Source organism: Lithobates pipiens, unplaced genomic scaffold, assembly GCF_037356315.1.
Source record: "Lithobates pipiens isolate NorthernLeopardFrog02 unplaced genomic scaffold, aLitPip1_a1.2 Scaffold_13, whole genome shotgun sequence".
NCBI classification, from domain to species: Eukaryota; Metazoa; Chordata; class Amphibia; order Anura; family Ranidae; genus Lithobates; species Lithobates pipiens.
The window spans coordinates 99323114-99335665 of record NW_027507718.1 but is presented as its reverse complement, the minus strand read 5'-3'; the positions used below and the strand labels follow the sequence as shown (position 1 = coordinate 99335665).

At 45.7% G+C, this 12552-nt stretch overlaps 1 protein-coding gene across 2 annotated transcripts in view; it reads right to left on the bottom strand.

Moving 5' to 3' along the window:
* Positions 1 to 1164: 1164 nt before the first annotated feature.
* INIP (INTS3 and NABP interacting protein) overlaps positions 1165 to 12552 on the bottom strand; it is a 32420-nt gene continuing 21032 nt past the window's right edge. For both annotated transcript variants that reach the window (XM_077475329.1, XM_077475330.1), the window contains exons 3-4: positions 8366 to 8456; positions 1165 to 1500 (exon numbers count right to left, since the gene is read on the bottom strand). In XM_077475329.1, coding sequence (XP_077331455.1) covers positions 1405 to 1500; positions 8366 to 8456 — 187 coding nt within the window. In that variant the 3' untranslated portion in view covers positions 1165 to 1404. The remainder of the gene's footprint in view (positions 1501 to 8365; positions 8457 to 12552) is intronic.

Sequence of the window (12552 nt, the reverse complement as noted above, 5' to 3'; positions counted from 1 at the left end):
TTTTGTCCCACTCCTCTTTGCAGATCCTCTCAAAGTCATTAAGGTTTTGAGGCTGACGTTTGGTAACTCGAACCTTCAGCTTCCTCCACATATTTTCTATTGGATTAAGGTCTGGAGACTGGCTAGGCCACTCTAGGATCTTAATGTGCTTTTTCTTGGGCCACTCTGTTTGCCTTGGCTGTGTGTTTTGGGTCATTGTCATGCTGGAATACCCATCCATGACACATTTTCAATGCCCTGGCTGAGGGAAGGAGGTGCTCACCCAAGATTTGACAGTTCATGGCCCTGTCCATTATCCCTTGGATGTGGTGAAGTTGTCCGGTCCCCTGACCCCCAAAGAATAATGTTTCCCCCTCCATGTTTGATAGTGTTCTTGGGGTCATAGGCAGCATTCCTCCTCCTACAAAAGTGGCGAGTTGAGTTGATGTCAAAGAGCTTGATTTTGATCTCATCTGACCACAACTCTTTAACCTCCTTCTCCTATGAATCATTTAGATGTTCATTAAAAGACTTCATACAGGCCTGTACATGTGCTTTCTTGAGCAGGGGGACCTTGCAGGCGCTGCAGGATTTCTGTCCTTCACGAAGTAGTGTGTTACCAATTATTTTCTTGGCGACTATGGTCCCAGCTGCCTTGACAAGATTCTCCAGTGTAGTTCTGTGCTGATTTCTTGGCAATGGTCTTGTAGAGCATTTCAGCCTTGTGCAGGTCTACAATTTTGTCCCCGACATCCTTGGACAGCTCTTTGGTCTTGGTAATGGTGGAGAGATTTGAATCCGATGGATTGATTGCTTCTGTGGATGGGTGTCTTTTATACAGGTAACAAGCTGAAATTAGGAGCACTCCCTTTAAGAGTGTGCTCCCAATCTCAGGTCACTTGGGAGCCAGAAATCTTGCCGATTGATAGGGGATCAAATACTTATTTCACACATTAAAGTGCAAATTAATGTATAACTTTTTTGGAATAATTTTTTTCTAGATATTTTTGTTGTTATTCTGTCTCGCACTGTTAAAATAAACCAACCATTAAAATTATAGACTGATCATTTTTTTGTCAGTGGGCAAATGTACAAAATCAGCAGGGGATCAAATACTTTTTTTCCCCTCAGTGTATATATATGTAATTGTACACAAGCTCTCACAGAATACATGCATATACATACTACAAAACAAAGCAAGTTCATTTTTATTCCAAAAAAACATAGCAAAAATGTGGGTCCTTGCATTCCATTCCCCAGGCTTCTCATAACCTATTGGTTTGTAAGGCAAATTTTGCCATAGTGCCAGTCTCACATGATTAACATGAACAAATATGTACAATTGTTAAACAGAGTCCTCAGCTATTTCATATAATATTTGCTGCAAACGCTGTCTCTGGAAGACCTTGATGACAGCGACTACCGTCACTCAGCTTCCAAACGTGGGATAACTGGGAGAATGAGATTTCCAAAAGCAGAATCTTGAGTTATGAAGTATCCTGAGGAATGTGCATGAGCATGCTGTAGAGAGAGAGAGAGCACAGGGTTAGAAAGTATCCTTTTTATCCTGAAGACAGGTATTAGATTAGGTCACGATAGAGCAGAGACATGAAGTGAACAGTAATAAATTAACAGACATTAACTTCAAGTGACAGTATGCAAAATGTACCCCTGAAACTCAAGCCCAAATTTAACCCAAACCTCCTTTTTAAGAGGGTAAGGAAGGGTTAGAAACTGTTGTTTCTTTATGTCCGAGTTCAAAAGAAAAGGTTATTTTGACAAGGCAGGAAGGTTTCACTTAAAATTTAGATCCACAGATGTGCACGAGAGCAGAAGTGCTCTACTCTCTCTCTCTTCTCATTGAATTAAACACAGCAGTGAGAGCCATTGACTCCCACTGCTGTCAACAGCCAGTAAGGAGGGCAAAGTATCTTATACACACAGAGCTGGCTTGGGAGCAACCCGCTTGCAAACAGTGGGGAGAGGGGGAGCCAGGAGTGCCAGCAATGGACCAAAAAGCAGGATTGGGGCTGCGCTGACCAAAATATTTGCACAAAGCAGACACGTATGACATGTTTATTACTTTTTTTTTTTAAATAAAAAAAGTTTGCCTTTGTAATATCTTTAGAAAACAGAAATTTAGGAAAGTCACAATCATCTCCACAGGACTTGAGGCAGTAAACTGCAATCTGGCCTTGGAACTGGCATGCCACATGACTGCAAACAGGGATGTTGCCTAAAAAAGTTCTATGGTCACAGTATACAATTTGATTTTACAGCATCAACATTGTAATAACAACAGAAACAATACTTTCTAAATACAAGCTGACTTGAAAAATCTCCTTTCATGTTGTGAGTGTTGCCTGCCTTTCCACAACTTCCTGGATTCCCTGCATGCTTTGCAGCTTTTCCTCTGCTGCTTACTTTCAATTTCCAGGGACTGCATAGCCCATGGTACCTTGCTGCCTGCAAGCTGTGATTCCCATACTGACCCTGTCTTCTAAAAACTCCTCTCAGTACTTCTGAAGTTCAGAAGGCAGATTCTCTGAATTCTTTGGTCAGCAGTGCCTGCTTACATGGCATAGTGAATACGTGTCACAGAATTCAAGAAAGTAAATGTGTTGAATAATTCACAAAGTAAGTAAATGTGTTGAATAATTCACAAAGTAAGTTTACAATTTCAAAAATTGTTCAGATTAATAGGAGTAGGTTAGGAATAGTTGAAATTGAATTTGGAAGGGAACATAAATTTATATTTTGAACACAGATACACTTTAACTAACTTCCTCCTTTACAATGTGATCACCATGATTGGCCAATTCATAGAGTGGCACCTGTCCATGCTAGCAATTGTAAATTCATTAACTTAGAATAGGCAAAATGGAAGGAGTTCCTGTAACTAATCACATTCCAGTTGACCTTTTTTTCTGCACAGGGTAGAAAATCAATTTTTAGAATAAAATGTGCCGCTTACAAAACTTCTAGTCCCATTGTATTGATCTTAATATATGCATAGCAAAAACAAGCAATACTTAATAAAAAATAAAAAAATAATAATAATAATAGGATTTTTGTACTCACCGTAGAATCCCTTTCTCTGTAATTCACCGACTGACAAATCCTCTAACAAAATGGGTTGTTAGCCCTATCACTGGAGATTACTAGACAAAGTTGTAATACAATACTTCAGAACTTTTAGTTCCGCCCAGGGGGCGGTCCCTAGGCTACAATCCCCACAGTCTGCCCTAGCAGCCTCAGTATGTCAACAAGCAGTATAACGCAAGAGAAAAAAAAAAGGAGGGACGGGTGCTGTGTCGGTCAGTGAATTACAGAGAAAAGGATTTTACGGCAAGTACAAAAATCCTATTTTCTCTTATATTCACCAACTGACAAAGCTCCTCTCTGTGACAAAATGGGATGTCCCCAAGCAGTGCCAAACGAGGGGTGGGAAAAACGGCATAAAAACGTCATCCACCATGGCAAGTGGGAACTAGTGAAACTAAAACCACAAAAAAACAGCAGTGTGTGGAAAAACCACCACCAAATAACCGGGTATCCTCAACAGGAGTGATCCCCAAGACCGCAACCAACTGCGGAAGTAATGCAACAGTGCATTAACAAAACAATACTTTATTTTTTTTTCGAAAAAAACAAGAAAAAATATTGGATTGCATATTCTATTGCAACTACACGGCCATCTGCAAAACTTTGCGGCCAAAACAGGCATCCGCCGATGCACAGACGTCTACTTTGTAGAACTTGGTAAACGTATGGACAGACGACCAGGTCGCCGCCTTACACACCTGAGCGACCGACGCTCTGTGACGAGAGGCCCATGACGTTACGATTGCCCTTGTGGAGTGGGCCGTGACCGGAAAGGGGGGCACCTGCCCCTTCAAGGCATAGGCTTGTACTACAATCTGTCTGATCCACCTGGAAATGGTGGCCGACGAGAACGCCATGCCCTTCTTTGGACCAGTACCCGAAACAAACAGTGAGTCTGACTTCCTAAAGGGAGCTGTGGCAGACAAATACACCTTCAGGGCCCTAACCACATCCAGAGCGTGAAGGGCCACCTCCTTGGGGTGCTTCAGCTTAGGACACAGCGATGGTAATACAATGTCCTCATTGATATGAAAAGCCGAGACCAACTTCGGTAGAAAGGATGGTTGCGGACGCAACACCACCTTATCCCTGTGGATAACCAGATAGGGCGACTTGCAAGACAAGACCTCCATTTATGAAACCCTCCTGGCCGATGTGATGGTCACTAGAAAGACCACTTTCTGGGAAAGAGTCAAAAGGGGAATCTCCCTGATATTCTCAAACGGCGGTTTCTGAAGCGCCGACAACACCAGGTTCAAATCCCATGGGGGTAACGGTGGACGCACCAGAGGGACTACGCGTCGTACCCCCTGAACGAAGATACTCACTAAGGAGTGCGATGCCAGGGGTCGTTGGAAAAAGACAGCTAAGGCTAAGATTTGCCCTTTGATGGTGCTTAATGCCAATCTCTGGTCCACACCCTGCTGGAGAAACAGCAGGATCCTGGATATGGAAAAGGATTGTGGATGCCATCCTTTCTCCTCACACAGGGAGATGTAGGCCTTCCAGGTACGATGGTATATCTTCCGAGAAGAAGATTTCCGTGCCCTCAAGATAGTTGGAATCACCGAGTCCGACAGACCCCAGTTCCTCAACACCTAGCTCTCAATAGCCATGCCGTTAAAGCCAGCGATGGTAAAGCAGAATGGAAAATTGGACCGTGAGATAGGAGGTCCTTTCGCAACGGCAGTCGCCAGGGAGCGTCTGCCACCAGACGCACCAGGTCTGCGTACCAAGGACGCTGAGGCCAATCTGGGGCAACCAGTATTACTGGGATCCCCTTGGCTTCCACTCTGCGAAGCAGACGTGGCAACAGTTTCAGTGGAGGAAAGGCGTAGATCAGCTGGTACTGATCCCACGGAGCCACCAGCGCGTCTGACGCGTCTGCCTACGGATCTCTTGTCCTGGACACGAATCTTGGCACCTTCCGATTGAAACGGGATGCCAGTAGATCCACATCTGGTGTTTCCCACTTCAGGCACAGCAGCCTGAAAGTCTCCGGATGCAATGCCCATTCTCCTGGGTCCAGCATCTGTCAACTCAGATAGTCCGCCTGCCAGTTCTCCACCCTCGGGATGCAAATGGCCAACAGGGCCGGTACGTGGCGCTCTGCCCACCGAAGTATGTGAGCGACCTCCCGAGCAGCGGCTGAGCTTCTTGTTCCCCCTTGGCGATTTACGTATGCCACAGCCGTGGCGTTGTCCGACTGTATCCTGATCGGAAGCCCTTGAAGACTCACCGCCCATGTGTGGAGACACAGCCTGATCGCTCTCAATTCGAGCAGATTGATCGGCAACTCAGATTCTTTCGTCGACCAGAGGCCCTGAGCCGACTGAACCCCCATCACTCCACCCCAGCCAGATAGACTGGTGTCCGTAGTGATCACCGTCCATTTCAAAGGAAGGAACGATTTTCCCGACAGAATCACCGGGGACCTCAGCGACCAGATCAGAGGGTCCCTGACTGGCTGGCTCACCTGGATCTGTCAATCTAGGGACAACTGAGATTTGTCCCATTTTAACAAGATCTCCTTCTGTAGCACTCTGGTGTGGAACTGGGCGTAGGGTACTGCCTAGGCTACCATGAGTCCCAGTACTCGCATGCAAAACCGGAGCGACGACCACTTGCGGTTCATCAGTAGTTTGACCGTGGATCTCAGAGTCTGCAATTTGTCTGAAGGGAGAAAAACTCTTGCTTCCCTGGAGTCCAACAGCAAACCTAGGTACTCCAGACACTGGGTCTGTACAATCACCGACTTCTTTAGGTTCAACAGCCACCCAAATTCTTGCAGGGTCTGCATGGTGATCGCCATATCCTCCTCTATTTCTGAGGCGGAAGATGCTCTCAGAAGGAGATTGTCTAGGTAGCTCACGATCGCGATCCCACGTTGTATCAGCAACGCCAATACTGGAGCCAGAACTTTGGTAAAGACTCGGGGGGCTGATGCCAGGCCATAGGGAAGAGCCACAAACTGGTAATGGGCTTCCCTGACTGCAAAACGCAGAATTTTTTTATGCCGAAGGCATATGGGTATGTTCAGGTACGCATCCTGGATGTCTAAGGACACCAGGGAGTCCCCTTGATGGAGCGCAGCGACTACTGAGCGAACCTATTCCATTCTGAACCTCTGCACTTTTACAAAGTGATTGAGGGCTTTCAAGTCCAAGATCGGACGTTCCCCTTCCTTCTTGGGAACCACAAACAGATTTGAGAAGAATCCCTGGAAGCGTTCCCATTCCGGAACTGGTACAGTCACCCTGCGATTCAGCAAATCTCTTACCGCCCCCAACAGGGCCTCTCGGCGAATCGGGGATACGGGTATGCTGGAGGGGAAGAATCTGTTTGGCCAAGAGAGAAACTCTATCTTATAGCCTGTGGAAACCACATCGCAGACCTATTGGTCGGATAACCGGGAGGACCACCAGGCTGCAAACTCCCGAAGGCGACCCCCCACCTGAGACATGGGTGGAGGCAAACCTTCACGTGGTAGCAGTTTTATTCGCAGGCTTGTTAGGCTTGCGGTTCCAGGGATGTTTTTGACCGTCCGTGGGCATCCTGTCGGGCTGGGGACGTTTCGTCTAAGCTCCTGGCGGACGAAAAAGCCGCTTGTGAGCGGGAAAAGAGGGCCCTTGCCTATGGTGTGGCTCCTTAGCTTTCCTGGCCTGTGGGAGTAGTGCACGCTTACCACCAGTGGCATTTTTAATAATGTCATCCAACGAGGCTCCAAAGAGCCGGTCGCCAAGGAAAGGAAGGTCCGTCAGGGCTTTTTTGGATGCCTGGTCAGTAGACCAGCATTTTAGCCAAATCAGGCGCCTCAGCACCACAGCTGACACAGTAGCCCTGGATTACAGAGGGAAAGTATCCAGGGCCACGTCACAGATGTACTTAAGGCCTTGCACTAGTTGGTCTGCTAGTTCCACGCAGACAGGGGAGGCCTGTTGCTCTCCCAATTCACAGTGAAAAAGTTTTGCCCACTCAGTCAGTGTCTGCGACACCAGTGGGATGCCAGTACAGGTCACACGGTTGACCCCACAACCCTAAACAAGGAACGAGCCACCGGGGGAGAGAAGAGAGGGGGGTGAGGGGGCCCCCGAATCAACCTCCCAGGTAATGCTCAGCTGCTTAACCCTGCCGAGTCAGGGAGAGCTGTACTTACCAGTCCTGAAGAGCTGGGAGACATTCCATTGTTGCCAACTCCTGACCAGTACAGGGAAGTCTACTGGCCCGGCATACTGTGACATCAGTAGCCCGGTCATATGTATGCCCTGGAGCATAAAAGCTCAAGACCACCTCTGGAGCCGAGGTATGCCGTGGCCTGCCGAGCCGTAGCTGCGACCTGCACACGCTCGATGGCCGGACTCGGGAGACTACAAGGATAAGTGAACCAGCCTGTCACCCAACCGGCTGTTGACAGATCACAGGATCATTCATATTGCTCAAAAGGCCAAGCTTCAGCATCAAAAAACATGGACCTATGGGCCTGCAGGGTTCCTAGGTATATCTCCTACACTAGGCAAAATAAAACTGAGGCTGCTAGGGCAGACTGTGGGGATTATAGCCCCGGGACCGCCCCCTGGGCGGAACTAAAAGTTCTGAAGTGTTGTATTACAACTTTGCCTAGTAATCTCCAGTGATAGGGCTAACAACCCATTTTGTTACAGAGAGGAGCTGTGTCGGTCGGTGAATATAAGAGAAAAAAAACAACACGTTACTCTCACCTGCTTTGTGCAATGGTATTGCAAAAAAATGCCCCAAACCTCCTCTTCTGGGGTCCCTAATCAGCACTCTTGGCTCTTCCTCTTCTCTGTATGCCCCCATAGCAAGTCGCATACTGTACTTGTGGGTGCACTCCCCAACCAGGCTGTGTGCATCCATGGACAAACACAGCAAGGCCCGGCCCAACGCTCACAGGATTTGACTGGTAACAGTAGCGAGAGAGAAAAAGTTTTGGCTTTGGAACCACTTTCAGCAGATTATCCCTCGTTAGTTACGTACTATAAAGGAAAGTTATCAAAAATGGAGCAGACAGAATCTGCAGCAGCTGTGCATAGCAACCATTGCTACTTTTACTAAATAATTTCTGAGATTGCAAAGGCATTTGATTAAACAAAGTGAATTTACATGCAGGTGTTCAATATATTTAAATTGAAAAATGTGTTCCATAAAATGGGGATATAGTATGTAGCACAGAGTTTTTGTGAAGAAAAATTCCCTCCATTAATTACTGATTAATGGAGAGTGTTGACCAAGGCAGTATTATTTCAGATGCTAATATATGTACCTGAAGTGCTGCCTTTTGCTGGGCAGCTATATGCTGTTGCTCTGCATGGTCACGGAAATCCTTGTTGACATTTGGTCTTGAGAGGGCTATGCTGTTGAGAAGGCAAAGTCAAAGCATATTATTATATTTGTCATCTAGACAAGCGATGATAAACTTAACATCAGGTAAACAGCTAAATACAAGTGAAAACTTAAAAGCGAAGTTCCACACAAAAGTTGAGGCACCACTTACCTGCTACCTCCCGCCCCCACATTTGGCACCTTTCGGGGGGGGGGGGGGGGAAGCTTAATTGACGGTTTCCCCTACCACAACTGGCAGGCAGCATTCGAGAACCGGTGGAAACATCAGCTGGGGTGCCAACATCACTGGATTCCAGTACAGGTAAGTGTCCTAATATTAAAATTCTGCAGCTACAGTATGTGTAGCAGCTGAGTTTAAATTTTTTGCTGGGGGGGGGGACTCTGCTTTAAGTGAGACTTTTTTCAGCCAAAGATTTTTTTATTTCTGACCATCCAGTTCTGAGATTTTTACAGCCCTGGCACAAAACACAGCCTTATCTGGAAGGGCAGGAGACCTGACTTTTCACTGCTGCGGTTAAGTAACACTTACAGAATTTTTTTTTCCTATTTCAGACTGTAACTGCATAGTGAAATGGAGATAGAGCACATTGATCAGATCATTAGTGTCACTGTGCTCTTTCCACCTACTATGTACATACTATGTTCCTTGTATGTGCATTGCAACACAACGGATGTCTTTCACCTGAGTTTTTGACCTTAGTTAAATCTTGCTGTCTGCTTTTCCTTTTCCCATTTTTTTTTATATACAAGTTTCAGTTTTTTGAGGGGGGGGGGGGATTGCAATCAGATTCACATGATGCTGGCTCAGAATAGAATAGAGGTGAATTCCAACATCACTTTGGGAGAAGGGCGTTTTTCTTTCTTTCTAGTAAACCAAGCACTTAGAGCAAATTCTGCATATACATATTCAGTGTCTGATTTCATCAGATGTTGTCGTGAAAGCAACATTAAATCCAAAAACAAAATTTTATATACTGCAGCTTACCCATCTGTATATGTGGTGGCTGCATTCGTTTTCTTTTTTAGGCTTTTTGCTTTATGTATTTTCACAAAGTGGTCTTAGCAAGTCTGTTATTTTTCAGATTCCTTTAACAGACCAAATTGTCTAGCAAAAGTGTCAGTTAGAATGTTGAGACAAACCCATGACAGAATGCTTACAAGGGTCAGTATTTATTAACTTATGTAAAACCTTTATCACAATAGGAAGAAAAAAAAAACATTTGCTTAAGACCCCTTTCACACTGCAACGCCCATAGCGTCTGCAGTAAAACGCCGGCGTTTTACCGTCGGATTTGCAGCGCATCTCGGTGCTTTTACCCCCGCTAGTGGCCCCGAAAGGGTTAAAACCGCCAACAATACGCAGCAATAGCGGCATTTTGCCGGTGGTATTGCAGCACTTCCCCATTGATTTATATAGGGAGCAGCGGTAAACACACCGCTCCTTCATCGCTCCAAAGAAGCTGCTGGCAGGACTTTTCCCGACGTCCTGCCAACGCACCGCTCCGGTGTGAAAGCCCTCGGGCTTTCACAATGGAGACAATGGTGCAGCAGTTTGAGGGCTGATTGCACGCGTTATTTCGAACGCTATAGCTCCTGCAAAACGCCCTCTGTGTGAAAGGGGTCTAACTGCTTGTAACATGTTAGATGGAGATAAGCTTTATTTGTTAGTCGTCGATCTAAATCTGCTAGTCTAAGGCCAGTCATACAAGGTTCGAACCCTTAATGAGCAGGCTGAATGTACCAAATTGATAAACTTGGGTACAACCAGCCTGCTGGATTCTCTTGCAAGTATCGCCAACGGCTGCTATAGCCGCTAGCGATAATCACTGCCTTCTCCCACCTGCCCCTGACCCCCCCAAAGACAATGGCCCAACAGGAAGGATACCCACCTCAGGACTGTGTTGATGGGAGAAACTAACAAATTTCCTTTTTTGCAACTCATGGTTGCAGGAAAGAAATTCATTCCGTGTATGGCCAGCCTAAGACTACCCTACCTCAGAATTAGAATGCTGCTGTCCAAAGGTGTCTCCTTTGCTCCTCCATCCAATGTGGAGACACTCTAAGACACGAAGTTTGCTACTAGCGAGATCACCAAAGAAAAACTAAAGCTGGGTATACATGGATAGTTTTTGTTTTTGTTTTTTCGTTTGGCCAGGAAGCTAAACAAAAAAACAAACAAAAAACAAAACAAAAACATACTTCCCCATCCACACAAGTGAGGTGCATGAAGGAATCCTCCCAACTTTATTCTGACAGCATTACTCCTCCTCTGTCAGAATACATTGATCAGTGCTGCAGCTGCTGATTGAAAGAAAGTCTTTCAGTATTATTAACGCATTAATACACAAAAAGGTCAGAATGGGCAGAGTTCCAGATTTAACGTCTATTAAATGAATGGGTTGCCTAATGTGAGAAATATGTTTTTTTACTGCATATGCATTAACATACACTAACACTTTGAATCTGCTATAAGGCAGAATAAGATTTGCCGTAAGAACACATGGCAAACATATCTACAAGAGTTACATGATGCTATTGAGACAACATCCTTAAGAAATGTGTGCAGTACCTTCAATAAGAAAATTTCAAGAGGTAGTTCTCTTGACAGACTTACAGCTTTTGTTGCTCACTACACATCTAAAAAAGGTATGCAAAGGATGTTGTATTTCTGAAATTACCAAAGGAATCTAAAGCCTCATTTACACAGGTTAATTTACTGTATGTGCACAAGTTCAATTTATGCACAAAATTCTGCTGAAACTGTCAGGCAGAAAAGAATGCCCCCAAGTACATGCATTTATGAGTGTATGGTTTTGACTAAATGCATTCTAGTAGACAGAATAATACATTTATTTTGGCCACTGGAATACATTGACACGTGTATGTGTGTCAATTTTGCTCATAAGCTCTTCTCATAATGCAGCTTTGGTGCTTTTAGCTCACACCTTAGTTTCTGCCTGCCTCGAATCTGACCCACTCAACTCATGGTGCTTGCCTGCATTGCGCACTGTTCAGTGTGGCTGGATTTAGGGAGTGATGCGCCTGTCTGCCTCCATGGATGCTGTTCCAGCCCGGTAAGTTCCTTCTCCCATCCCACAGAGCACACAGGCTGGGCAGAGGGCATGCAGGAGAGATCTTTGTCTTGCAGACAGGCTCCAACCGCACATTATTTAGCTGCTTGCTATGTTGCTGTTCTGACCCGTGAAAGCCCCAGACTGGAACAGCAGAACAGCTGCAGTAGCCAGATAAACAATGGCAAGTGGAGGCTGTGTCCGTAAGAGAATCTGATCTAAGCTATGTGCTGTGTGGGGACAAGGAACTTTGCCGAGTGACCTGCTAGCAATGACCTTTGGTCTCTGCCCTGCTGACTTCTATCCTCCACCCTGTTAACCCCATTATCTGCTTTACCAAAGCCTGCACACTGCCCTGCTGACCCTCTTCTCCATCTTGCTGACCCCTGCCCCATGCCCTACTGACCCCTGTACACTGCCCTGTTGACCCGATCATACACCCTGCTGGCACCTGTCCTATTCCCTGCAGGTCCCTCTACACTGCCCTGTTGGCCCTTGTCCTCCTCCTTGCTTGCCCCTATTCACTGCCCTGTACTTTGCCCTGAAAACTGCTTACACCATCCCCTTCCCTGCTGACCTCAGATCCTCTTCCCCCCTGACATTTTTACTGCACCTTCACATCAGACAGGCTTGATCTGGCCCTGGTGTTGTCGTATGCCCCAAGCTGCCTGCTCTCATTTTGGACTGGTAATTAACCAAACTTTTGAGAACTACTAATTGAAAATTGCAGGAAATGGTCTGCAGAAATAGGGACTGATCTGAGGTGTGAAGGTGCAGGAACTGGGGTATGTTTAAGGTATAAAGGTGCAGAAATTGGGGTGGATCTGAAAGAACCCTATTAGGTTGACCCTTATCAACTCACAATTTATTTCCAACTGTATAACTGAACATGTCAGCCGGGTAAGGGTACCAGTTACTATTTACTTTACCACTTACCATTGAGCTCTGAAAACTCAAAGATCATTTTTCATTATCTATATCATTTACATTATAAAAATGTGTTTGTGTGATTGAGTGTGAAGTTGACATTCTTTTT